We start from the raw sequence: 27,975 nt of genomic DNA, 5'->3' as shown, positions 1-27,975 counted from the left end.
TTCAAGTACCTTTCCCTTCTTAGATGATGTGTGTGGTGCCTCTTGGTTTTTTTGGTCCCCTCTAGATCTTCCAAGAGATTCTGATTTGCTATATCCCCTCACACAGAAAAATAAAGAACATTTAGAGCAGCCATGGCTGCCATAAAAACATCAGGAGGAATACTTCAGTAGTATTTGTTGATATAAGCCGGCAAATTATGCTGTGTTCTGTATTTAGGTGGTAGATACTTATTTACATCTTCAGGCAATTTTTCTGAGAAATTGCTGAACACATTAAAATGCCCAGGCTACTGGAGAGCTTTTATTAGCTTGTAAGTTTTGCTTGGTTACCTTGCTTCTGGCATAATTCTGCACAAATATCCCTCACACGTGACACTTTTAAAACCAGCATAAAGGACAGACCTCAAACATTTACATTTGACTGAGCTGAGCAACCGATTAATAACTCATACAGCTACTTATGATAGTTCAGACTATATCTCTAATTTCACAGCTGCTCATACATACTTGGCTCAACATGGTTCTGTATTTCACAATAAAATTGATGTGTGTTAAAGCTTTAGATTTCAGTTTCCAAAAAACCTTTCAGTTCGTGTAATTATCCTTCTGAATTTAGTAAAAAAAATTATATTCACTCTGCATTTTATTAGTATATTCTGCAGCATTCTTTGTAGACCTTATTACTTGCACAAAAATCACACTGGGATATTTCTACTTTTTATTAACCTCTTTGGCTACAAGATAATATATTCAAATTGTATTGCAGGTAAAGAAGTTGTGAGAAGTGCTATTGAAAAAAAAACAACAGAACACTAGAAGCAGCAAATTCTTGGTTCTGTTCATAGCTTGGTCACAGACTTACCAACGTTTTTTTGAGTATTTTATGATTACATTTCCAAATGTCTTATCTAAATCTGCCTTTGTCCACTTTCAGACTGAATTTTAGAATCATAATTCATTATACCAGTTAGTGAAGGAAGTCCACAGTTGTTTGGTATCCCTAAACTCACACATCTGTGAAGTACAGATTCTGAAAAATGAAAGGTATAAAAGAAACTGAGTCTTTAAAAAAATGAAAATAAATTCTGCTTTATCCTCTGTACTGCTCTTTTCAGAAATTTTCATTCCTATTCTTACGTTTTAGTCTAAGAGTGATGATGTGAGATAACATATTGTTGCTCAGTAAACTGAGTATTAGAATATGCACTATTTATGAGTCTCTCATTTGTGATGGAGCTCTCACAACTAGATGGACAACAACACCCTTTTGGTATTTTTTGTACATATGGCTCTTGGAACTCAGATTTGGTCAGATTTCAAACTGTAATTGTTGGATGTGCTGGATTGCTATAATTTAAGGCAAAGTATTGATGGATTCAGACTATGTAGATAATAGAATTATTTTTTGTGTAGTTTAAGGAAATTACCTTTATCGTGTCTGCTCACAAGGAACCACTTTGCCACTAAAAACCAAGAAACAAACTCTCAAACCAGTTTATATTAGAAAGCTGATATCTATTCAACATCTTGGGTGCAGAAGGATGGCTTCACCTAATATGCACATCCACTTTCAAAGCTTTTCACTGTTTGTACACTGCAGCAAATGAAGGAATCAATGTTCATTGGCTATAAGTTCCATAATTCTCTTCATTGATTAGTATTCTATCTCCTACTTGTTTGTTTTCTCACTTCTCATGCTAATTAGCCCAGTTCTTCAGTCTTTTTACGATCTTTTCCCAAACAGAGAAGGTTTCAGTAAAATTTGTTAGTTTTTTCTTTATCTTGGGTTTCTGCAAAATGTCCTCATCATTCATGAATTTTGCATTACTTATGTCCATTTTCAACAATAGATCTCTCTCCAAGGCTTTGTTAATGTCCTGCTAGGTCTGAGATCATTGAAACATATCAAAGTGTTGATTACAGTTGTGTTAGCAAAATGTAAAGTTTCAGCAATTTTTCTGAACTATGTTCCCACAATACCAACTTATGACAATGTCGCTAAATGCTGGCTACAGTGGCATATGACAGAGTGGAAAATTACACTGCTTCAGAATAATTAAAATAATTAATTAGAAGAGATAATTAAAAGGATTAATTAGAAAAAAATATTATGAAAGTTATATAATTTCCTACACAAGGCTTAGTCACAGATGTAGAGAGTTAACACAAAGCCACATTAATCCCTGGCATTTGTAGTAAGCACTGTTGATACAAAACAAAGCATTAGTCCTAGGCAGGGATCAAACACTATGGTGTTAAGGTTAAAAGAATTTCCCCCCACTGCTGCATAAACTTCTTCTAAAAGAACATAATTTGTTGGGTAACACTTTTAATTACAAGTCCCATGACTGTCCACAGAAGTACATTTTACATGCTTCCCTCACACACTTCAAATACAAATATTAGATGCTACAGAGTAACATCTACAATTTCTGGCTGAAGCATGAAGGCTATGAAATGCTGCTTCCTTAAAAGCAATAATTGGATTTTATATATAATAGTTATCTGGGGAGAGCAGGAGACTACTGAAAGGGCCCTGAGGGAGCAGAATCACACACTATGGTGACTTCACAGGATCCACCAGGATCACGGGGTGCCGTGTCTGGGCCTGCACAGGAGACCCGGGAGTGCCCACGGCCTGAGAATTTGTCCAAACACTCCTTCAATCCCCCAGGCTCGGTGATGTGACATGGGGAGTCTGTTCCCGTGCCCAGCCAACCTGGGCTCACAACCTAAACCTCTCCTGACTTAACTTCAGGCCATTTACTCGAGTCCTGTCACGGGGCACAGCAGAGGAGAGATCAGTGTCTGCCCCTGCTCTTCCCTCATGAGGGAGCTGCAGACTGCAATGGAGTCTCCCCTCAGTCTTCTCTTCTCCAGGGTGAACAGGGCAGGTGACCTCAGCCACCCCTCCGCACCAGACCCTTCATCCTCCTCCTTCGGATGGTCTCTAATAGCGGAATGTCTGTTTTATATTGCGGTGCCCCAAAGCTGCCCCTAGCGCAGGAGGCGAGGCCACTCAAATGCGATGTGACCTTACAAGTTTACATGGGGAGAGAAAAAAAAAAAAAAAAAAAAAAAAAGAGAGAGAGAAAAAACGAAAGCGCCGCTATTCTGCAAAAACTTTACGACACGCTGCTCTACCAGAGCTCGTCCTTAAAAAGCGGAGTTTTGGAGAGGGAAACGCCCCTTTCCCGCGGGGGAGCGGCGGCGCTGGGGCGGCTCCCGGCGTGCCCCGCGCGGGCGGGCGGCCATGTTGCGCGGCCATGTTCCACAGCAGCACGCAGCGCCGGCACTGGACCTTCCGCGGCGAGGAGGAGCTGGCGCGGCGCCGCGCCGAGGGGAACCGCCGCGCCCGGGCCCGGGCGGCCGCCAGCGGGAAGGTGTGCCGGGGGGATGCGGGGGATGCGGGGTGAGACCGCGGCGGACTCAGGCGCGGCTTTGCCTCTCCGCAGGTGCCGCAGGGCGAGGCGGTGCTGCTGGAGCCGCAGGAGGAGCTGGCGCTATGCAAGTACTACGAGAAGAGGCTGCTGGATTTCTGCGCCGCCTTCAAGCCCGCCATGCCGCGGTCCGTCGTGGTAATGATTTATTAAAAATCTATGGATGTTAATCTAATACCAGTATCCAACTGTGACGGACAAAGACTCTCTAACAGGTTAAAGTTAGAAAGATCGCTCCCAAATACACACCGCAGTTTACAGATGATCACAGGGTCCTTTATGTACAGGAGTATTGACTACACGAACTACAAATGCATATTCATAACTCTGGCACATCCCATTCCCCGCTTCCTATGGTAATTAGCCCAAAAAGCCATCAAGCATGCGTAGTTTGTTCTTTGAAATGGGTCGGTGGTCTTTTTATGGGGTGGGGTCCCAAAATGATAAGGGAAGATGGGTCTTCCTCCCTTGACTTTTTAACCTTTAGTGTTAGTGGCAGCTGAATCCTGTTTTTTCCAGGACTGTTTGATTTATGATTGCATTGTATTCATGGGGTCTATTGATTATTCAGGATGCAAAAGCCTAGTTTGACAGCTCCCATGATTTATCAGTTCCTTCCATGATTTATCAGTTCCTTCAGTCTGGCTTCTGTTAGCAAAAGGGAAGTCCTAGCTACATTATCTCAGCACTATCTATTTAGACTAAAGTCTTTAATTCTTCTAAATCAATGCCTCAGTGAGCCAGACGAGGATGGAGCCGCAGCCCTTATTCCTTCCCTTGCTGCCGGCTTGGCTCGTTCTTGAGAGCGCGGATATCTTAAAGCTGCTTCTCCTTTCTGGCACTACAGTCTGGCCGCTTCTTGTATTTTTTGTTTCGTTTTGTGACACGAACAGCCATTTCAAAACCTGGTGTTTTTCAACGCGATCTTTTCTTTGTTGCTCTTAAACTTGCTTGTTTTGTTTCCCTTTAGCAAAGAGTAGAAACAAAATAGTCGTAGATGGTTGATGGTGATGTTTGATGATACAAAGGAACAATCTCCCGGTAGCTAAAGGAGATGGTCCCAAACTTGGGCTGTCATTCAGGTGTTTTCCAGCATTACTGCTTCTCTGACCACGAAATAAGCTGGATCGTGTACCGGCAAAATACTAACCTACAAAGGAAAAACAAAATTACCTTGAACTTATTTGTCTTGAAGGCTGAAGAGCATATTTCAGAAGGGAGAACTGGGGACTTGAGAGCTGAACAGCGGAGTGACACTGTGCCTCTCTCTCACTGAGCCATTGAGATGCGTGGCTTACACTGTCCCCTGTTAGTCCTCCCTTTTCCAGCAGCTGTGGGGATGTCTCTGAGAGATGGCAGTCGCTGCCGTGGCATGTTCTGTGAAGCCAGAATGATGTGTGAGAAGTAGCCCCTGCAGAGTCTCATTTTGGAAAGCATCAGCCTTGACGATGCTGATAAACATGCTGCAAAAATTACTGATGTGAAAAGTCAAATGGGATTGCTTGCAACTTTCAGGATGATTTTTTTCAGCCTTTGATTTTTAAATTTCCTTTTAATACCAAGTTTTTTTCATAAAGATATTGTTGGCTTTTTCAGCATTGCCTGCCAAAACGTGTCTAAAAATAAAAAAAATTATTTTGTATGGCAGCTGTAGTGTTAAGTTCTTGCAGGCAAAAGTAAAGACTTTGAAATATTTAATAACATATAATGGCTCTGTGTGTCTTAGTGCTTCAGTGTATCCTGTGTGCCTATAGTATATATCCAAACTTGCCCATTTTGTGTTTTCTTTTTATATACTTATATATTTTTTTCTTAATCCATTTTTATTTTGTCCCTCTCCATTTTTTTTCAATTTAGGGAACAGCTTGCATGTATTTCAAACGTTTTTACCTCAATAACTCGGTGATGGAGTATCATCCTCGGATAATAATGTGAGTTATCAACACTTCCTGAGTTACTCTGTCAAATGGAATATTAGAGGTATGATCTTTATATTTGTAAATATCTAAAAAAAAAAAAACCAGGAAAAAAAGTCTGAGAGCTTAAGTAGGAATAAATATGAAATATGGTCACTTTTGCTATCCTTTTGCTTCAGAACATATTGTTTTAAAGATGCACAACTCTGCCTCTTGATAGGAGAATGGATGCTGCATATGTCAAGTGTTTGATTTTTTTGCTTTTTCCCTCCTCAAGGTTAACATGTGCATTTTTGGCCTGTAAAGTAGATGAATTTAATGTATCCAGTGCACAGTTTGTTGGTAACCTTCGAGAAAGTCCCCTTGGACAGGAAAAAGCTCTTGAACAAATACTGGAATATGAACTGCTACTTATTCAGCAACTGAACTTCCATCTCATCATCCACAATCCATACAGGCCATTTGAGGGATTTCTAATTGATATTAAGGTAATGCCCTCTGATATGCTATATGCTCTGTATAGTAAAATAATACAAGTCTGTCGTGCATTGTCTTAAAAAACTTCTATTTCCCTTTTGTGCCTGTGATTTAAAAAATCTAATTTCTATAGTGATAGACAAATACCTGAAAGACAGTTGTTTTACTTGTGGTCTTTAAGTTATTTTGGACATTTTTGGAATAAAAATATGGTCTGCTTCTTTTTAGCTTTATGAAATACTGTTGAATAAACTACCGAGTGTTTTGAGCTCATGAACAGGAATGACAAACAGCTACTGATTTTCCTAAATCATTACTTTTTAGACTCGCTATCCAGTGCTGGAAAATCCTGAAGTTTTGAGGAAAACAGCTGATGACTTTCTTAACCGAGTGGCTCTGACGGATGCATATCTGCTCTTTACTCCCTCACAGATTGCTCTCACTGCCATATTATCTAGTGGCTCAAGAGCAGGAATTAATATGGAAAGGTAGTATTTTCTTTATTATATGTGTGATTTAAACAGTTTATTTGTTTATACAGAACAAATTGTTTTGTTCTAGACATTCGTAAATACTAGAACTGTGTATTTACTGATTGATAGCAGTTGTCTGTTCTTTATGTTTTAGAATGGCTGTGGTATTCATAATTTTCACTGATAGGTGATGAAAGCAGTTAGTTCCTGTCTGGTTTTTATATTCCTTTGGAAGAAGTTTAAAAAAAACCCCTTGAACAACATAGAATTTTCAGGCTCAGTTTGAGGGTTACACAGGGAAGAAAGTGGAAATATGGTAGAAACTGAGAGTCAACTGAAATTACACTGCACTGACAGTAATGGGCATGGCAACATGCTGTGCTTGGGTGCTGCAACTGTTTGGTGTCCATGGATATGAATCAGGGCTAAGGTGTTGCTTTAAATCAATCTTTTCTTTCCCTTCTGTGTCCTTGCCACTGGTGTTTGCAGAGGCATTATGAAACACTTTGATACCTTTGCTGAAATGTGTAGTTTGTTTAGTTTAGTTCTCTTACGGACAAAACATACACTTTTCTTAAGATGGACAGCTGAGGTGGTTGCTGTAAGGAGCTGTACCTGGCATGTTTTGATACCATGCCACTGCCTGTGAGCATTTTGCATCTGGAGTGTAATGCCTGCTCTAAATCCAGAAAGTTATTTTAAAATTAAATCTTCCACCTGTTCTAAATGTATCTCCAATCTCTCTAGTTCTAAAAGAAAGTATTGTGAGTATGCTTTACAGGATTCACTGTCTTCTCAGAATTCTGTAAAAACCTTAAGGTGCTTACTTTAACTTGAAACTCGACCTACTACATTCCTAGATCTGTATTCACTTGTGCCAAAATTCAGAAAACCATTTTTGCAAAACAACTAAAACAATTTGTAGATAGTGTGTAATTCAAGGTGTCTGAACTTTCTTTGCGTGTTCAGGAAGAATTCAAGTTTGTTACTTGTTTGCACCATAGAGTTGTTGTAACCTTTGTATTTACTGTTTGATATGAGTTTTTGCTGCCAGATATGAGAGAAGCTGATGGTCTGTGGACCTGTGATCAGGTGGAGCTGCAGAGGTGCTACAGAACACGTGGGAATTAGAAAACCTGTTGTTGTCATGGGGGAAGGGATAGAACTCCTTGGTTGTTTTGGGTGTTGGTGCGGAGCATTGCTCATATCTGTTCTATCCAGGCAGTGTGCATTAGTGTTCTTACTGAAGAGAAGTTTGATCTCATTGGGAAGAGGAAGGGACCCAGAGGCTCATGCATGACAGGGTTTAGCAGTAACTTTCAGCTGCCAAAAGAATCAGGCCTGTCTTGCAAGCTCTGCTGTTGGTCAGTCTGAAAACCACTGTAAGTATTTCCTTGTTCTGTGGGCATACTGTACAACAGTGTGATGTCACAGAATCTTAAACTGAATTTGACTTAGCTCCATGAGGCTTAGAAATGTCTGATTTGGCAGTGTTATTTCTACGTGGCTATGGGAATATTTTGTCACCTTCTTAGAGTGACAGATTTGCTTTTTTATCACTTTGTAACACTTAAACAAGGTGTTCTTAGTTATGTAATTATAAAGCTCTAGGAGATGTTAGTAATAAATAATACACTTTTTATTAACTCACAGTAGTTGCCACAAATGATTATGACACTTAAAAATTTCTTCTTCCATGTCTCTTTGCAGCTATTTATCAGAAAGTCTTATGCTGAAAGAAAACAGGTCAACCTTATCCACATTACTAGATGACATGAAATGTAAGTAAATATTGGAAAAGTATGATAAAGAATATCTCAAAAGGAGGAAAAAACATCTTTTTCCAAATTATGAAAGCTTTAGATAGAAACGTGTGCTTCAAATGGTTCTCTTCACCTTAAGGCATTCATAAGTAAACTGCAGACAGTAGAATGAACTACCCAGCATGTGGATGCAAGGGGAAAAAGAGACAGACAAAATAAACAAATACATTAAACAAACTAATATGAACAAATTAAATAAATTAAGAAGCAGAGGACCTGCCTGATGCTTTCAGAACATAAATGCTAGAGTCAGTAAATTCAAAAGTGAGAAATCTATTTTGAGAACTAGATAATGGTTTCAGTAGGACAGAACTAAATTGCTTTTTACATCACTGTATCTTGAACATTACAGCTTCAGGCAAAGCCTGCATATAACAGCTACTACCACCAGAAGGTACCATTTGTAAGCAAAATGATTAATGTGATATAGCCATATTTATTTTGCAAGTATGTTTCAGAAGATGCTTAGCTTTGCTAGTGTGAGAAATATGTGTGTGTGCACATATTCTACAAACATGAAGAATACTACCATGGTTTAGCTAAGCTAAAAGGGAGTGTAGAGCACTGATTATTATTACCTTTTTGTATTTAAATGAAAAGGCTGTGATATGCAATTCCCAGTAAGTAATCAGTTATTGAATGCATTAAGCTAACACATGCATTTCAAATGGGAGTGGTGCAAGTCAAACTAGGCTGGCTAACGTGAGCAGTAAATGCAACCATACAAGTAACCAGGGTCTACAATTTCAATTTACCTTTAATTTCTAAAGCTTAAGATGTCTTTTACTTTCTGCTCTTCTAACAAATCAAGTCTTCAGACTTCCATTGTTGGCATGGAAGGGAATGCTGGGATCACTTACTTTTCACTTCAGTTATTGTGGATGGTTGCTTTAGCCCAAAGGCAGCTCTTCCATAAACATAAGATGGTTCAAAGGAAATTTTTCAAGCATTTGTAAATGACTTCTCCAGAGTACTGGTGGTAAAGAAAAAAATTGTAAATTTAGTTCGCTTTATTAAAGACTGGAACTGGTCTTTTTTTAGGACAGCTGGTAGAATGTTGATTGCAAAAAATACCTGTGTATTTTGAGACTTGTTAGAGTAATGTGAACTCTGCCTTAAGGAAATCCAGAGTCGGTGATGCTGGAGAGTTGTTTCAGTGTAGTTACAATGAGGGAAGGAAGGATGAACTGTTGGCTCAAGCCTGACTATGACACATAAGCAATACTCAGCTACACTGGAGACTGGATAGGGTTGTATGATTCACAAATGTGGTGGGCTGACCCCAGCTCTATGCCAAGTGACCACCAAAGCCACCCTATCACTGACCTCCCTAGCTGGGCAGGGGAGAGAAAAGAAAATAGTAAGTTCATGGGCTAAGATAAGGGCAGGGAGAGGTCACTCACCAGTCACTGGCACTGGCACAACTGGGGAAAATTAATTAATCACCAATCAAATCAGAGTGGGTTAATGAGAAGTGAAACCGAATCTTAAAAGGCCTTTCCCCCCACCCCTCCTTTCTTCCTGGATGCAGTTTCACTCCTGAATTCTTTCCCTCCAGTGCAGGGGGACTGTAGTCAGTCAGCTTACCATATGTTTCTGTTGCTCCTTCCTCCTCAATTCTTCCTCTGCTGTAGTGGGGGCTCCCTCCCACAGACACAGTCTTCTGCAAATTTTTACATGAGTCCATCCCACATACTACAGGTCTTCATGAACTTTTCTAATGTGGGTCCATTGCACAGGATGCAGCCCTTCAGGAGTAGGCTGCTTCAGTGCAGGTCTCCCATGGGGTGACAAATCTTGCCAGCAAACCTTCTGTAGTGTACATATCTCTTCCCTACACGGTATGGTATACAGCATAGTATTCCTCAGGGGTCACAGCCTCCTTGGGGCACATCCACCTCCTCCAAAGTCGCCTCCTCTACAGGCTGCAGGTGCATCTGCACACTCCACACTCCTGTTGACCTCCGTGCAAGGGCGCAGCTGTTTCACCATGATCTGCACCAGGAGCTGCAGTGCAATCTCTTTCAGTGCCTGGAGCACCTCCTTCCTAACCTGCCTCACTGACCCTGGTAGATGTAGGGCACTGTTCTCATATATTCTCATTCCTCTTTCCAGCAGCACTTAGTGTTGCACTGGGTTTTTTCTTTTAAATGTGTTTAAAGATTGCAGATGCACACCCACTGTCCCTTACCAGGCTTGGCCTTGGCCAGCGGCGGATGCCTCTCAGAGCCCTCTGGCATTGCCCCTGTTGTGTGTGGGGGGAGCCTCTGCAGCTTCTCACAGAAGCCACCCCTGTAAGCCCCCACTACCAATGTCTTGCCATGCAGATCCAACACAACAAGGCAGAGCAGAAATTATCTCTGTGCTTAGAGCTGTGTTGTTGCCATTTTAGGCATGAAAAATCTCATTAAAAAATACGAACTGCCAAGGCCTGAAGAGGTTGCCGCTCTAAAACAGAAGTTAGAGAAGTGTCACAGCTTGGACCTTTCTTTTAATACAAGCCTGTAAGTATATCCTGGATGTGCTGAACTTGGGCCTTTTTTATTGCCATAGGAACATTAGTATATTCTTACCTGTGTGAGGGATGGAAAATGAAAAACTTCAAATATTCACATAATGTTTGCCTGCTTGCTGTTTCTACTGGAAGCAGAGATCCAAGACTCAAGTGCTTTCAGTAATACAAAAATAGGTTCTTTTGTGCTGATTTTCAGGGCAAGCTGATTATTTTGTAACACAAAACTGGAATACTGGGTAGCTTCTTAGGTGTGGCCACTTGATGTTGCATGTAATGAGAATAAGGGCTTTAAAATCAAGGCTTTAAAATCAAGTGATTAAAACAAGAATGTTGTAAAGGCTTAATGTTTTTGTAAAAATTGTGTGGATGGCAAAGGACTTCCTGATTTTTCTTTTCTGCCCACTTCACTTCAATATGCGCTCTGAACTTCCAGCAAGCTGCATGCTGAGGCTTTGGTAGGTTTTTAATGGAACAGCTATGTCCATAATGTAATCCTGGGGGTCAAATAAAGAAAGTCTTACCCTATAAGAATACCTAAGCATTTTGTTTTTCTTCTGAGTTAGGAAGAAGAGAAAAGGTTATGAAGATGATGAATACGTCACAAAGAAATGTAAAATGGATGAGGTCAGTAAACCTATTGTAGAAGTTTTTCCCTTTTTTTTCACCCTTAATGCCAAAACAAAAGTGACACAGCCAGTGAGATATATTTACCCATCTGTAATAAAAATTTACTTGTTGCTCAGACTGAACTTTTTTCAACTTTTTTTTTCACTTCAAGTGAGCCGGATTTCATACTCGCCTCTGCTTGAAAGTGTTCTTGAACACCCCTGTCTTTTGTGGAGAGGGGAATGAACATGCAGACCATGTTTCCTGCTGTTCGTTGTGCTTTGAAAGTTCTTATTTACTTTATTTGGTTTCTTGCTAAAAGCAAGTGTAGAGTGTTGGACTAAATTTATGTCAGACAATTTGTTAGCAAGGCTGCATGAATTACAGATGAGTAGCTAGTACTTCGCATTATAAGACGAGGTGTAAATAAGATGGAGATAAACTGATAAGGGTGACTCAACAAATGAAAACAGTATTAAGGTTGTCCATCACATCTGAGATGAACACCTTCCAGAGTTTTTGTTTGTAACATGGACAGTGAATTGGAGAGTCTCCATGCTGGCAGAGGTGAAGAACCCTTTTAACTGGATTCATCTTGATGCTAAAGACACTGGATACTGATAGTCTAAGACACACTAAGCATGGCATTTAGAAACACATGCTAACATCTGAAGAGGGTCACCTATCTATATCTCAAGATAGAAGACAAGATTTGTATCTTCTGCTATTAGAGGTTATCATAGGAGGTAGATGCTGTAGTGTCAAAGTAGAATCTGAAAAATTATTTAAACAAGAGTATAATAAAACTGGCATTGAAGGTATGTTCTAACAAAATGTGAGACCTTGAACTTAATTTATAATGATTTTATTGTTGCAAAATATTGTGATTAGTTTTTATTCCAAATGCCAGTCTTCAAAAGTATATTGAAACTGGCATGTCCATGAAATAGGCACTTGGAAAATTTTTCACTTTATAACAGCATAACTTAGAAAACAGCTTCATATGAGCTTTGGGGGTTTTACTTGTTCCATGCCCCAGTTTAATTTGTATTAGTTACTCTGCTATGGTTTGAGGCAGTCTTGATTTTAGAGCTTTTTAATTAATATCCAATTATTTTCCAAAGGAATAAACCGATAGAATATTTATATAGCCTACAGCACTTCATGATAGGCTCTTGTACAGTTTGAAAGATCATGAAACTCAGGATTTTTCATTACTGATGTATCTGAAACTGGGTTTCTACTTGTGTAATTTAATTTCTGAGTAATTATCACATGAAAGAGCAGATCTCAGCTGACCAGGACATACAGGAAAAAGTGTGCTTAACTTTTTGAAAGCTTACAGAGTGTGCAAACTGCTCATACCTTACTAATGGTTTAATTAATCCTGTAGTTAGCTGATAGTGTAGCTAACTAGACTGTAGTCTACAAGTGCACAGTCAGTTCTGATCTAAGATGTTTCTGGATTTAACTGCATCTGAAGGTTAGGATCAGTAGGAAAGCCAGAAGTGGTATGGTAAGCTCATCAGTTTGAAATAATAGAAAAAACATACAATAAATGGTTGAACAAGGTGACTCAGCTGCCAAGGTGACAAAGCCATGAAAAGCACAATTAGAAGTGTGAAAAACACATTATTAGAAGGTACAGTATGAGCTGTTTTGGAAATCTCTACATAGTTATCCAACATAAAGCTCATGCTTCTTGATCTCAGAGAGGTGTTGAAGAGGGGCTGCTAACATGACTCTGTGTCCATGACTGTAAGCATAGGTATGGATAACTAGCTTTAAGGTTCAAAGCCTGACTTGTCCCAGGTTAAAATATTTTTTAGTCTTCTGGAATCTCTCTAAGTTCTTAAATCCAGGCCATAAGGAGCACACCACACACAGATGTCACTCAAGGTGTTGTGTTTTTTCCTTCCATTAGGAAGAGTGGACTGATGATGATCTTGTGGATTCAGCATTAGTTTGAAGGAAGATGGACTCCTACCGCTGCAGGAACTACTCTCCGGTATCAGGTGTGAAGAGTCAGGAACCTCCCTCAGGTTCCTTTTATGTGTCATAAGGTCTTGGTACTGGTAATTTTTATCTTTTCAATAAAGCTTTTAGTTACCTAAAATAAGTTGTGGTTCCATTAAACCCTCGTCCATTACAGGTCCAACACCAGCAAGATTTGCTTCAAATCTGGCCCTTGTTTTTGGTTCAGAAACAGTTCAATGTGGCTGCAAGTGCAGTGTGAGAGCATCAGCTGATCTATTTCCTTTTCATACACACAATGTTCTACAACACACACCTACATGCAGCTTTGGGTGTTTCCCAGTTTCATTCTCTTTGCTGCATTTTTGTGTGTAACAGGTAAATTAGGTAGGCAGCTCTGTCTTCCAGTTTGTATTTTTACCATGTTATATTGTCTACACCAAAGCAACTAAATCCACAAAATAATCACTTTTATACACTCTGTTAAAGATCTAAATAGAGCAGAAAGAAAGGTTAATTACTTACTCCTCTGAGATGCAGATTAATATAGGCTTGACAGGGTTATGGGCCAATCTAAGGAAAGACTGCTCTAGTACCAAGGTCTTGCAAACAGGAATATTGTCACTACAGAAGAACATCACATGTGTCTGCCCAGTGCTATACATGTGGCATTTGGGAGCTCTCACCTTCAAGACGCTGTTCAGCTGGAGACTGAGGCAACACAGCAAGAACCACTATAAAACTACAGCAAAAGTGCAAAATCAAACTCTGATTTTATGTGACAGTGCTTTGGCAGTTCTGATAAACAGGAAAAAGACTGTAGGTGTTGAAAAGGTTTACAACACTGTTCATAATGATAAATTTATTTAAGTGGCTATCTCATTAGTCTTGTAGTGAATCTTTTATTCCCTCTTGTTGTATTACTGCCTGGAATGTAACACATGGCGATGATGAAATACTCTCTAAATCAGCAGCACATTTTACTTTTCAAAATTTTAAACACTTCATGGGAATGCCATGGGCAGGGACACCTTCCACTAGACCAAGGTTGCTCCAAACTTCGTCGAGCCTGACCTTCAACAGTTCCCAGGGGCTTCTCTGGCACTCTGCCAGCGCCTCATCCCAGTGACAGGGAAGAATTTCTTTTTATTAAATCTCAACCTACCCAAGGTGTTTTATCATCTGCTTTCTCACCCAATGCTGTACACATTAAGGCACAGGGACAAGGTAATGCTGTCTGAGGACTGATGCTCAAAAAGTGACACACTGTGAACACTGCAAAATACACCACCAGTGCAGACACTAAATAAATTTCCACAGCAGCCAGTTAGCCAGTTTCCATAGAGATGGAGATATGCAGCTTGATTTATTTTAAAAACTTACTTTTCACTTATAAAAATAATATTTATGCTAGACTTACAGTACAAAAAAGACAAAACAATACCTATTTTATAAAATGTTTTAATGAATGCATGCATGTCTGATATAATGATCAATAAATTTACTGAATTCAAATTATTTACTGTTGTAAACATTTTACAAAAGCATTGTGATTTATCTGGATATACAGTTCTTGATGGAAGAACTATTCAGACTGAATCAGTGGCACATCAAAAAAATAAAGCTGACAAGACCCATTCTGCATATTCTCTTTCAACATCATTCTAGCAAGAGAAACAGCATGGTATAAAAAGTGTACAGTAAAGGTTGTTCCTACCATAACATCAAGTTCTGGAAACTGTAAATACAAGTTAAAAGTGGTTGAAACAGTCAAAAGTCATAATTATTGTAACCAGTCGGAAATTACAGTAAGAAATGTTATCCAGTTATAGGTGGTTGTTAGAACAACGCCTTTCTTCTCATGTCAGTTGATAAATTCTTTTCCAATCAGACAGCAAAAACTTTGGCAATCAGAGGTGCTGAAAATTTCAAAGTCCTAGACACAGTCAGAGCATGTTCTCTGTGGAAGGTGAACTGTACACCAAGGCTCAGAGGTTGTGAAAACTGTTTCCAAGTGGAAAAAAAAAGTGCAAATGTCCTGCACAGATAGCTTAAAAAAAACCTGCTGGTATAATCATTCACCAACAGAATCTTTGTTTTCTTTTTGCATAGTTCACACATCACTGGGAATGTGACAGGGTGTGCTATTTTTGGCAAGAGCAAGAAGAAAGTGATACTGGTGAGAGTTGCCATGTTGGGCATGCTGGATCCATGCAGAATCAGGTAGAGGGCTGCTACCTGATGTTGTTAGACACTGAATACTGATTTTGTTTTTGTTGTAGCAGTTCAGTAATGGCCAAAAGCTTCTTAAGAACGTGCTGTAAAAGAGAGTGAATCAGTAAAACTACGTTAGCTCCTGCAGCATTTTCAGCACCAGCCTATGAGACCTGCAACACAGTAGTTTAAATATAATACTAAAAAGATTAAATGTTTGATTCCCTAGCCAATAAGGATAGTCTTAAAACAATGTTATGCACTTTGCCTCTTCTCCCATGGATGATCTTGCTTCTTTGTGTTTTACAGGAAGGCAGAGGAAGTGTACAGCTAACACACTGTTAGAGTGTGTCAGCAGAGTTTGCCAAGCATACAAGTCTACTGGCAAACTAGGAAGCAGAAGTGAGCTATTAATAGAAAGTTAAAGAAAGTGAATTTGGTTCTCAACTGAAAAAAAATCCAGATCTGAAAGCTAAGTCTGTCAGTGGACAGTAATTTTGTGGGTTTAAGGCTTCCTGTAGAAACTTAAAAAAAACACCCAAACTCAATTGGTTTTGCTGCATGAGAAAACATGTATTCCATGTAATACACAATTAAGTATTTCCTTCACAGCTAATAACCTCCTGGTGAGATACAACATCAGTCACATTGCTACAGAACTGCCACAAAAGAATCCCAGTAGTGAGGAGTAAGTCAGGACACAGCACTGTGCCTGTGATTTGTCTGTGTTAACTCACCTGCATCACGCCCCGCTCATTGCTGAGTGTCCGGAGCTCATCCGAGTGTGCCACACAGATCTCGTGCAAGGCCGCCAGGTCACGGGAGAGGTCAGTTCGAGAGTGCTCTGCAGTGTCTGGAAGCTCAGGAACATTCTTCAACAAAACACAAGACAGCAGATTTAGTATGCAAGACCAATTTTGCCCTTTCCAGCTACACCCTTAGTCCATCTTTCTGTATGTATTATCTGTTTATTTTCTCCTCTTCATAGGCATGTTTTGTGAGTATATCGCATTTTGCAGCACTAGCAGGATTCTTATTACAAGATTTGGTATTGCTCTACCTCTCAGCTGATTAGAAACCTACAGCATATGGAGACTCAAGCCCTCTAAATGAAGGGGGAATCCATCCATTAGGAACTTTAATCTAAATGAGAGAAGAGCAACAAAACGCGGCAAAATCTGCTGTTACCTATCACGTAACTCACAAACCTGACAATAAACCAATAATGCTGCAGTTGAAACAGCAGAATAATCCAACAGGTATTTTCAAACCAGCAGTTACGAGAGACCTCATGTAAAATCTGTAATTTAAAGAAAACTCTTGTATCATAATTGCAGAAGTTGCAATTTAATTGGAAAAGGATGACATCTGGATGCCACCAATTGTTAGGTATTCTGAGATGCCTTCTAGGTCACTTCTAAAGGATTAATTCAGAATGTTCAGCTCATTCGTTTCATCTCACTTTTTAAAATAATTACTGGATTTAAAATACATATATATAAAACATCAAGATGGCTCCTGTTACAGCTATCACACACAAAACAGTCACACTTTAAAACAACAGTGATGGCAGTTCACTTTCAAACTACAATATGTAGAATGCACGCAGTGAAGCTTTTGCAACTGAAATTTAGCCTAGTATTTTTTGAAGAAAAATTAATTTCAGTTTCTGGTCAAAACCATGTGACAAGTTCTATATAAAATATAGAATATTTTATATAAATATAAAAACTATATATAAAAACTTCTAGTTTAAAACCGTGTTTGTATTTTTGCCTGAAATATCTAATCTTATAGCTACAGAATCTACTTCAGCTTCTCACCTTTACAGAGGCACTAAATAATAAAGTCTTAAGAAGATACTTGATTTTAAATCCATATGACAGACCAGCAATTTTTAAGTAAGTATTAAAAAATGTACTCAGATAAAACCATTCAAAATTATGTGGGAGCTGATGCATTGCTGAGCTAGTTAATAAGAAGTGTAGAAAATTTTAATTTACGATTCTGCAATGTAACCTCAGCAAGTATTTTTTAAGGACTTACCCCAAGTTCATCCAAGAACATGATCATGCGATGTTTGTTGCTCTTGATGAATGGATTTACGCCTTCCATATATGGCTCCTAGTAATTGTAAAAAATACTCATTAACAAATCAGTGCCAAGGTAATTGTCACATATGAGGCAAACACAGTGCAGTCAGGCAGACGATACCACAAAACTAATATGTAAATTGGAATAATATCATCTTTTTTTCAGGTGTATTCCTAGTTCTGATGTGCAACCAGTCAAAAGACTACAGAATTTGGTATTTTCCTGTATTTAGAAGATTGAGAAGCTGTTATTCAGAATTTTTCTTACACATGCATATAGATACAAATTTGCATCAAAGTGTCTCTAAATACCTGTTTGAAGTGAACAGATGCTCTGTGTTCAGAGGTATCATCAGGACCAAATGCCCTCTTTCCTGTTTTGTCATTAACTCTTACATTGCAAGATTTGTGTGTCAGAGAAATAACTTTCTCATGCCAGCCTGAAGTCATGTTAATTATGCTTAAGTCAACAGATTTTTTATCCATGTTTGAGACCAGTCACTGCTGGCATTCTCTTGGTGTTTTAACAGAAACTTTATTGAAATCTTGGGCTTGTAAGTACAATAGGTACACCTGACTTACAGCTTTCATTATGTCTAACAGTATGACAGTAAGCAGGAGAACTTTGAAATGCTGCACCACAGAAAACACCAGTCTAGCAAGTGATAAATACAAGGTCAAAGTGGAGAAGAGAAAATCATATGTTCTGCATGAGAAAATAGCAACAAATTTTTTGCAGGCATTGAACAGGAGGAACATGTGAAAAGTGTACAGCAAACACAGTTCTAGGTTGTTCTCAGTATGTACAATTATATTCACCTTAGCTCCAAATTCAACCAGATTTGCTAAATTCTGCACAGACTTGGCGACCAGCGTCAGTGTTCTTGCAGCAGTGGGGGAAGGAGAATCTGGTAAGAATGCAAAGTAGAGAGTCACATTACATTTAAAATTAATAGCAGCCACATGAAAATAAATTCTTTTCCCATTCATGTTCTTACAGATTCTTTTTTAGTATAAAACAACTGCATATGAAAGATGTCACTTGGTGAAGTAAAAGATATTGCTTTTGTAATGTCCAAAAGCCATGTTAATCTGATCATCTTATTTTCTGTGTAACACTAGCACACAGAACAAAAAGGCAAAATAAATGTTTTTAAGAGTAAGCTGAAACGATAACCATTTGCTTAAAACTTGAGGAGTTTTGTTGAATGGAGGATTACTTGTTAAAACATTTACCTTTGAAATTAAAAAAAAAGAAGTTTACATTTTCCTTATCTGCTTATACCCACATAAGTAGGCACCAACAAGTTATACTTTTAAGTTACTGGGAGCAGGAAAACAGAGTGAATGTTACATGCAATGGTGGCCTGTATTTCCATGAATCTCTAGTCTGTAATCACTGTGACTATAAACATTTTACATTAACCACAAGTCAGTTAGAACTTCCTTTTCCAACAAGTAATGCTATCCAGCAGTATCCCGCAAAATTACTTTTCTCTCCAGTTAGGGTAAATGGCTTGGCTGAAAGCATTCCACTGACAGGGTCTTTGGGTTATATGGTCTGTATGTTTCCTTGAACAGTAGTCAAGAATACTAGCTGGAGGTAACTCAGCAGGATTGTAATGGACAAGCTCAAATTTGTAAGTAGTCCTTTACACCTGAAGGCGTAGTGCAACCCAAGTTAGGCGGTACCTAACTTGCAAACTGCCCAAAGATAATAAAATGCCCAAGAAATTATCACTTGTTCCAGGCCACATTTCTTAAATGCTTTCTCCAAAGCATGGACAGTAAATGATTACTTTGTGAGAGAAAGAAACTTTGTTTGACATGGTCCTTCTTGTTTAGTACAGTTAAAAGATTTATGGTAGAAAACATGCTACATTGTCTTAAAAACTGTGTTTGAATAAGGAAAAAAGCTTTTCTGAACCAGATTTTTTTATTTTCTCCTGTATTTCTTGTTTTTCACCCTTTCTGAAGACCATCCCTTTCTTATCTTTAAGATTCTGTATCTAATATCAACTGTATCTAATGAGTCAAAACACCACTCTAATGGCTGGAAGCCATCTAAGCAGGACATTCAAAAAAACTGTTTAATAATAATTTTCTAGGTGTACAAATATATTCCAAGCTTTGAAGACATGTACCAACTTTATAAATCTTGTACATTTCAGAGATGCCATTGCATTCAGCTGTTAACTCTGGCATTACACAGTATTGGAAGTGACATCTGAAGTTCCCAAAATTTAGTGGTTTCTCACACCACTAAAATATATTAAACAATGCTAGACTTGACTCAAAATATTATTAAATATCACAATGGATGTTTTTTTGGACCTTAAAATTACATTGTGGCTATCCAGAATCAAGCCTTTGAGAGTGGAAAGCACACACCCTAAGGGGAAGTTAGCCAAATGACATGGATAGCTTGACTTGAAACATGCCATTCAAAAGAACTTCCTACTTTCCTACATTAGATACTACATTGATTTCCTGTCTCTGCTGCATAAAGTATAGATTTGATCTGAAGCACATAGTCACCTGAGATGATATTAAACATCCTTGGGTTCAGGATAGCAGGACAAATCAGTCGAAGAAAAACAAAGCCACTGAAATGAAATAAAATTGTATTTTGTTCAAAACCATTAGAAAATTGATGTAAAATTGTGTAGTCTTTCAGGAATAAAGTTAATGTGGGATCTTGTTGAGACAAACACCAATAAATTAGCCTGTGCTCTGTAAAAATATAAATTAAGTTCATCATGCTATGAACTGCAATGAAATCTGAAAGAGGCACATTGATTTCCCAATAAAAATGAACTGTTGAAATTGCGCAGGAAGAAATTAATTGCCAAGTAATAGTGAAGCCAATCCCAGACCATGCTTGCCTCGAAAAGGAGCTGGTCTTGGTCTATGGTCTCCCAAAAATTCTTCACTGTCTGCTACTGCAGGTCATCCATCCACAGCCACCACTTCCCCAAGCCATTTTAAGTAGAGCGCAGGAGTGGATGGGAAAAAACATCTCTCTGGGCAGAACACACCTCTCGGTCAGCTTCAGCTGATCCATTATCCTGATGATAGTACATTTCAGCAGAAAAATAAGGGGTCTGCTACTTTCCACCATGAAAGAATTGCTGCCATTTTAAAAGCTGGAAAAAGAGTGCTCTGTTCTAACTGCAGAATTAGGAATTCATTCAACAGGAACCCAGAATAGGCATCACCAGCATGAGAAAAATCTGTCTTCCTGTTAATATCAGAGGTAAAAATTACCACTCAGGTTAACCTCAGCTCCAGGTAATTGCTGTACAATGAAGTGACATACAGACCAATTAAACTGATCTAAAATATCTGTAATTTTGGCCTTGGACACCACCAGCAGGCTGGATTTCACCACAGTAATACCAGAGCCTCACTCCTAATGAAAGGAGGAAGGTAACCTTGCCTGTTTTGAAGTCCAGTTAGGGAAATTTCCACATTTCTTTAAAGTGACAAACAGTAGTGAGGTTGATGAACCTTCGCTGAGTCCAAGACACCTATTATGTTCTCTATAGATGTATCTTATCTCTCTAAGAAACACAAGGTATGGGCTACTAAGAAAACAGCTCTTGGCCAGAGGTTTGGTTAAAATACTTTCAGTGGTGAGAATTCAAACCTATGACTCAGTACTTAATTTTCAAGTCATGGCACATACACCAATCACTCTTTTGAAGTGCCCACACTTGAAGGCCAACAAGGTACACATGTAGCAGAGACCCTGCTCATAGGGAAGATCTGATGCTCCTCATCTTTGTCAACCTGCCTAAATTAGGAATGAACAAATATCTATATGGAAGTTGTAAACCAGAGAGAAATGGTGCATTTCAGCACATTCTGACTGATACGATAGAGAAGATACCCAGATATCAAAAAATTGTCCATCTGGCTCTGAATACTGAATCATTCTTAAACCAAAACCAGTGCAATGAAAGGTAATAAACATCACTGAAGGCTGTGAAACTGCACTCCAGAGAAAAACATCTAGTATCCACTTGTGAAAATGGAACACCACAAAAGCGATTGATAAAGTATTTTTAGCATCCAGTGGAGACTACTGGGAAAACTCTGAAAGTGAGCTGTTGTGTCCACCAAGGAAAGCCACATGGCCCTCTTTGGAGCTGGGGAGGAACAGCCAGAGACATGGAATTCACTACTGACCTTTACAGCCTTCTAGTAGCTTAGCCGCTCTGAGTAAGAGGAGCTGTCAGAGTAGGAGCAATCTCCATCTGAAGGCAATGCTGCTTCACAGTATGAAACGCATAAGGCTTCTGGTGTCAAAATGATAAATACAAGCCAAATACAAATGCACTGAAAGACCCCTCCATGGGAGATTAACCTCTGATAACCATACAACTGCCTGACACCGTAAAAAGAAAAGCTGTGGCTCTGATACCGAGATGGGAGACATATAAGGCTATGAAAATTCGGAATTTTAGAAGCATTTAACAGGCTTACGCAGCTGAAGGGGAAACAGAAATATATATGGTTTGTGTAACGATTTTTGAAAAAGTAGAACAACGACTTTTAACAGCATATAGAAGGTAACTTGTTATGCAGAAAAAACTGGTAGCCGTGCACACAGGAATTTAATTGCTAGGTAAAAACTATTAAGATGTATATTGGGAAAATTCAGTAAAATAAGACTTAGATACTGTGAAAAATCATTAAAGCAGAAAGCTATGGTTTGAATCCAGCAAAATTGGGGTCCTACTTTTTGGCAAGAACAAAGTGACCTGAAAAATAGCCAAACCTCCACTGCGCCTGCCCAGAGCAAAGGTCAACCAGGGAACACCTGAGGGCGATGTCAGCCTTCCTCCCAAGACTGCAACTCATGACCACCAGGAGGCAGAACAACTAAACAGAACATGAAGGGAGTAAAGGCAGGAATGGGCAGGTGTGGGTTTGTGGGATCAATGTGTATTTAAACCTGGGCCTTGTCTTGACCAGGTACGCACGGTTTGGAGAAGCTGTACCCTCATGCGTCCCAGCTGGAAATAAAACATACCACTTACAATTTCAGTTGTAAAGTCCTGATTTCTGTAAATCAATACCCTTAAAATCCCTGCCATGCTGTGAAGTGTCAAGACCACAGCTTCGTCAAGCATTTTTGTTTGACCTGCCCTGGCAACGAACAGAGTTAGAAGTTTTGTATTGTGCTGGGAGTTTTGGTGACTGGTGCAAAATCAGAACAGCCACGTTCTGTAACCTCAGGCAACATTTCCAGAGGAACTCCAGACTATTTCAACATGACTGGGCTGCAGTACTGTAAATTCGAAATTAAAACCATTAATTAAAGCTATACCGACCTCCATACTACATCAATTCTGGCAAGGCTCTAAGAATCAAGAATCCAGCAAGCTCTATCTTTAATTGGGACATTGTGCTTCATCATCATAAATATCTTAAAACATTGCAGTAACCTGTGTAAGTTCATACAGTTTTGTCACTGAAAGAAACATAGATAAGCACATTGAAGTATGTCTTCAACAAGCTTGAAAGAAGTGTTTCCAGAATAAGGTTGACAAGTAACTTACCTAACAACTCTGGTTCTCATGGTAGTATTAGCAGGCCATTTGTTTTGAACAGACTTCTGTAGGCACCCATAAATATACCTCAACGTCCTGCAGAAATAGTTGCTAATTACTTATTCCATTAAACTTACAGAATCAAGCTGGTCAGAAAGGACCTAGACCAACTTTCTACTTGATGCAGAACTATTATCAACTTTATATTAATAACTTAGATGAATTTTTAAATTATAAATTATCTCTCAGTTAAAGTTAACTGATTTATAAAAATTCTAATTTAAAAGTTTGTTTTTAAAAGTAAATTTATAAATGACAAGGAAAACCCATTCTGTGCAATTCTGTGATCATTCAGATGTGCATTAAATGTTTTGTAACTGTTTCCTCAAGTAGTATTCTATTTTTGAAAAAAGACTATTTGGATGGCTGATTTTTCTTTAGTTTCTCTCTTAACTAAACAAAAAAATATTCTTTCCACACATGACACATAGTGAAAAAAGCTAAAAAAGTTAAGCACCACAGCAATAGTCCTCCCCCATTAAAAAAAAATGGACATTTGTGCTGTATTTCAGAAAATATTGATCACTGCATCATATACTTAAAAAGACTGCAAATTTCAATACTACCCTTGCCATCACTAACACAAAAGAAAATTCCATGTTACTCCAATGACTCAAAATTGAGGGTTTCATATACTTTAAAAGCTAATGACACTATGAAAGGAAACTCTGTACTATCTACTTTTTATTAGATGATTCAAATCTGAAGCATGAAACCAAGTTAACTTATCAATTAAAAGAAACAGGGGAAAAGACAGCCTCTGCATTCCCCTAGCAGACAAAAACAGGTATAGCATGGTATAACTATAACTACCTACCTGTATTTTTAATATGCTGTTAATAATTCCGTATCTTTCTCAAAGGAGAAAATACGACAAATATATGTCACTGTCTGACAACTACCACTGTCTTCTACATTTTTGTAAAAATACAAGATGAATTATTCTTTTGTCCCTTTTGTCCCTGATCTCTTGAGTCTAGTAGCTTCTGCTTTAAAAGAAATCCAAATGTGCCAACCAGAGACTTGTAAAACACTATTAATTACCAGAAGTGTTATTTCCCCCCCATCTATTTTCCTCTGTGTCTCTACAGCAACATTAAGATAAATCAGTAAGAACATAATTTTAAAACACAATGCAATTAATGGAAACGTGAATTTTCAAATATAAATCTGAAAAGAAAGTGCAAACTTACGGGGGCAGTATCTCTGCAGCCATGAATATCTTCTCCACCAATTCTGAAAGTATACTGAGTAGATGTGCCAAATTAGTGTTTACATCTTCATTTTTTTCTAACTTCGAGGGATTTAACTAAAACAGAAAAAGATTAGTTTTTTTCTTCTATCTAGAACTACATATATATATACTTTCTGAATATCACACACGAAATTTCAAAGAAATTAAATATTCTGCTGCTGTACAAGTCTCTTACAGAATTCCAGCATGTTTCAGTGGATTGTCAGAAAATGTGAATCAATTTTAAGTTCTAATATACATATCTATCTGGCTTTTATCAGCTTGGATATTCATCACTTTTCATCTGTGCGACCTTTTTGTTTCTCTCAATCCAAATTTCTGATGACTCCCATCTTTTCCACAATGAAGTGGAACACAGGAGTTAGGAGGGCCATTTTAAAAGGAGTTTCAGGATCAGTAACAACCATTAATATAGGAATTTTACAATTAAAACAGAAGTCCAGACCTCGACTTCTACAATATCTTGGGTTTAACAAGTGTTACCTAGATTAGGACATTCAGTAACACCCACAGAATGCCTGCTAAATTATTAGAAGAATTTTTGAATAAGAAACTTAGTAAGTTCTACTATGAATAATGTTTGAAGCCAAAATCCAGGAAAAAGAATATTAAAACATCTCTTACTGAATTCAGTTCCTGTATTTCTGATGAAAATGAAGTCTAGTTCTAAGAGATTATTAAATGTCTCTACAACTAATATTGAATGTAAACAGAACACTTAACAACCAATGGATTATTGTGTCAACAAAACAAAATGTTTAAAAACACAGTTTAAGGTATCACCTCACAGGACTGCTTGCTCTCCATTATCTTTAATATGGAATCTTTCAGGGCATGATGAACAAAACTTGTTGCTGTGGCTTTCATATACTGCTCCATAAGTGTGCTTGCTAAAGTGGTGGCACGGAACAAGGTAGTAGCTTCATCTGAAAAAAGAAATTGGAAAAAACTGAAAAAAGGAGACATCAAAAAGAGAGGAAGAAGGAAGAACATGGTTACTCTTTAACATAAACTGCAATTAAAGGAGGAGGAAAAAAAAGATAGCACCAGAACCCTTCCCTCCCCACCTGCCCAGAATTCCAGTAAACTTTTGTGTGCTTTAGTGCAGTACCTTCCATACTTATCTCCCTGTCATTTAGTGTTCGTAACAACAAGGACTCAAGCCTTTCATGAAGAAAAATCTTCAGTAAAATGCCAGCCAACAATGTTCTATCCTGTCCACAAACATGTGATAAGGCATAGACTACATGAAGTTCTTTCTGGAGTATAAGCTGAAAGAAAAACAATTTTAAAATACTCAGAAGCATCTCTTTACATATAATGGTTTTGGAAATATAGGATATTACATATCTATATATATAGCTGTCAATTAAAAATATTATTTGATTACATCAACCAATGTTACTGAGTTCCCTCTCAACCGATGAAAACAACTGGTTCTGACAGATAAAACAATGGATGGTTAAACTTAAGTTCATACCTCTTTAAACTCATTGTACTCTTCCTCTGGCATGATCTTCTCCATGGAATATCGTGCTCGAACACGCAAAGATCCTGGCTCAATACCCTTTAATGGTACATGGGAACTGAGTTGAAACCACTCATCTGTTGCATGTCCTTTTTGTAACCGGCTTAATTGGCAACGCATAAACACTTAAAGAAAAAAAAGCATTGTTCAGGTACATTATCTCCACCAAAACAGTGCCGCTATTGAAAAATAAAAAAATACTTTTATTTTCAGCACATCATGTTATTTTAGGGAAAAAATACCAGCAACACTAAACAAAACGCTTTTCATCAATATATTAATGGATAAATTCTCTCTTCAATGGCTTAACTGTGTCCGGTAACTGAAGAAGAAATATATGGCAATCTGTAAAAAATGTATACATATAAATTCAAAAATGCCACATGAATATTGACATGGCTTTCCTTATAAAACCCAAGTAAGTAGGTAAAAAACAGTGCAAATCCAGGTAGCAGTCAGAAACCGAAAAACAGGTTAAATCTTTAGAATTCACTACTCCATTTCCAGCCTTGGGCTGACGCCACCACCAGGGTCTGCTATTAATTACTACAGTGCTCCTTTGGTATTCCCAAACACTGACATATGTATTACTTCTATAGTAAATCCAGTCTAAACAGTTTATGTGTGTAAGGTTAAAAAGTGTTCCCAAGCAGTTGCTGAATAGATAATGAAAGTCAGCTCAAGAATAGCCAAATCATTAACTGGTAATGATGGCACACTGAAATTGCCAAGCAATGACCCAGACTGCAGTTGAAACCTGGTGCAGCAAGCAGCTGGCTAGCCAGCTACAGCAGCTGGGAGGGAACACAGGCCCATCCAGAGCAGGAACATGTGCTTCTGAGTGGAGGGGCTTTTCTTCCCAAAGAGAAAGGCCTACGCACTTTCAGAGGCAACATTGTGCCTGTGAAACACCCACCACGCTCCAAGAGGAATCCACAATTAGTTTTACATTTAGCCTATCAGTCTGCATCTCTCAGTCAAACACCCTCTCTTTCCAAGACAAAGATACTTGCTTTTACTTTCCTCACATGAAAAACAAAAATGCCCATAAAACCGAGACCTTATTTTTTTTACATCTCTGCAAAGCCAATACCCCAATCTGCCTTGCAGAAATTATCAACAGTTCCAGCAGATTTCTCATTGCCTCAGTGTTGCAATACACAGCAAGATATAATTTGATGCTGGATCAGAAAAAGATCATATTTATAATGCCTTATTCAGGACAATCCTGCTGACTATTCCATATTCTTTGGAGTTGATGAACTGATAAAAGTTAATGCATTTACATCAGTCAAAAAGCATGAAAATCAATCTATCACCACCTGCTATTTATCACCAGTGTGGATGGAATGTCATTAGACTATGTAATAAATTGACTTTTCTAGCATACTTGTCCCTGATATCAAAGCTCAATATCCACAACTAAGCAATCTGCTTTTCTTCTTATTTGCTTGCACATGATGTAAGGCATGTGTACCACAGTGAGAAGAATGGGAATGAAATACAGGACCTAGAATAAATTGATGATTTAGTTTTTCCCTGTGGTTATAGAAGCACTTCATAGCTATAATATAAATAATATGACTTTGATTTCTTAAAAAAAAATCATACCAAATATCTGTACAAGATGCAAAATCTACAAAATAGTTGTTATCGTAATTTATGTTAAAGTAGTAAGACTTTAAACTAGTAAGACTTTTTTCCTGCTTATAATGTTACATTGAATTGGAAGGCTCCTTTCAGTAAGCGACTTCTACTCAACATGAATTATTTTGAAATTAATTACCATAGTGCAAAACCAAACCAGAATCTCCACTCCAACTCGTGTTGTCCATGGAGACCTACTAATTCAACTGTCAGTAGTAGCAGATGGAATTCTACTAATAAATTCTAGGACTTCGGATTTTCCAAGCCATATTACATATTTATTTAAGTCCTTATGCAATTTACAGTTAGAGAGACAAAAAAAAAAAGTGAACAGAATTTATGCTGAACCGTTTATTACTATTTCTGACTATCTGGAATACTTGAAAAAACTCTGAA

The 27,975-nt window shown here is 38.2% G+C and overlaps 2 protein-coding genes across 3 annotated transcripts in view; one reads left to right on the top strand and one right to left on the bottom strand.

The window, feature by feature from the left end:
• Nucleotides 1-2,936: 2,936 nt before the first annotated feature.
• On the top strand, nucleotides 2,937-13,386 carry CCNH (cyclin H; the record flags this gene model as incomplete). Of its 2 annotated transcripts, none has more annotated exons than XM_083883613.1 (9): nucleotides 2,937-3,383; nucleotides 3,456-3,568; nucleotides 5,298-5,371; nucleotides 5,634-5,844; nucleotides 6,158-6,321; nucleotides 8,017-8,087; nucleotides 10,522-10,633; nucleotides 11,208-11,268; nucleotides 13,175-13,386. In XM_083883613.1, 9 exons carry the CDS (start codon nucleotides 3,254-3,256, stop codon nucleotides 13,217-13,219), a joined length of 981 nt encoding a protein of 326 aa, XP_083739739.1. In that variant the 3' UTR covers nucleotides 13,220-13,386. The 2 variants fall into 2 exon arrangements, with proteins under 2 accessions (XP_083739739.1, XP_083739740.1); XM_083883614.1 differs by having other exon boundaries at nucleotides 3,267-3,383; nucleotides 3,456-3,578.
• A 1,273-nt stretch (nucleotides 13,387-14,659) lies between these two features.
• RASA1 (RAS p21 protein activator 1) overlaps nucleotides 14,660-27,975 on the bottom strand; it is a 54,024-nt gene continuing 40,708 nt past the window's right edge. The window contains exons 16-25 of the mRNA XM_083883533.1: nucleotides 25,885-26,057; nucleotides 25,516-25,675; nucleotides 25,188-25,330; nucleotides 24,343-24,458; nucleotides 23,099-23,185; nucleotides 20,070-20,137; nucleotides 18,351-18,439; nucleotides 17,485-17,562; nucleotides 16,176-16,310; nucleotides 14,660-15,542 (exon numbers count right to left, since the gene is read on the bottom strand). Of these exons, the coding sequence (XP_083739659.1) occupies nucleotides 15,459-15,542; nucleotides 16,176-16,310; nucleotides 17,485-17,562; nucleotides 18,351-18,439; nucleotides 20,070-20,137; nucleotides 23,099-23,185; nucleotides 24,343-24,458; nucleotides 25,188-25,330; nucleotides 25,516-25,675; nucleotides 25,885-26,057 (1,133 nt within the window). The 3' untranslated portion in view covers nucleotides 14,660-15,458. The remainder of the gene's footprint in view (nucleotides 15,543-16,175; nucleotides 16,311-17,484; nucleotides 17,563-18,350; nucleotides 18,440-20,069; nucleotides 20,138-23,098; nucleotides 23,186-24,342; nucleotides 24,459-25,187; nucleotides 25,331-25,515; nucleotides 25,676-25,884; nucleotides 26,058-27,975) is intronic.

This window comes from Zosterops lateralis, assembly GCF_965231275.1.
Source record: "Zosterops lateralis genome assembly, chromosome: Z".
In the NCBI taxonomy this organism is placed as follows: domain Eukaryota; kingdom Metazoa; phylum Chordata; class Aves; order Passeriformes; family Zosteropidae; genus Zosterops; species Zosterops lateralis.
This window is presented reverse-complemented; position numbering and strand designations above follow the sequence as displayed.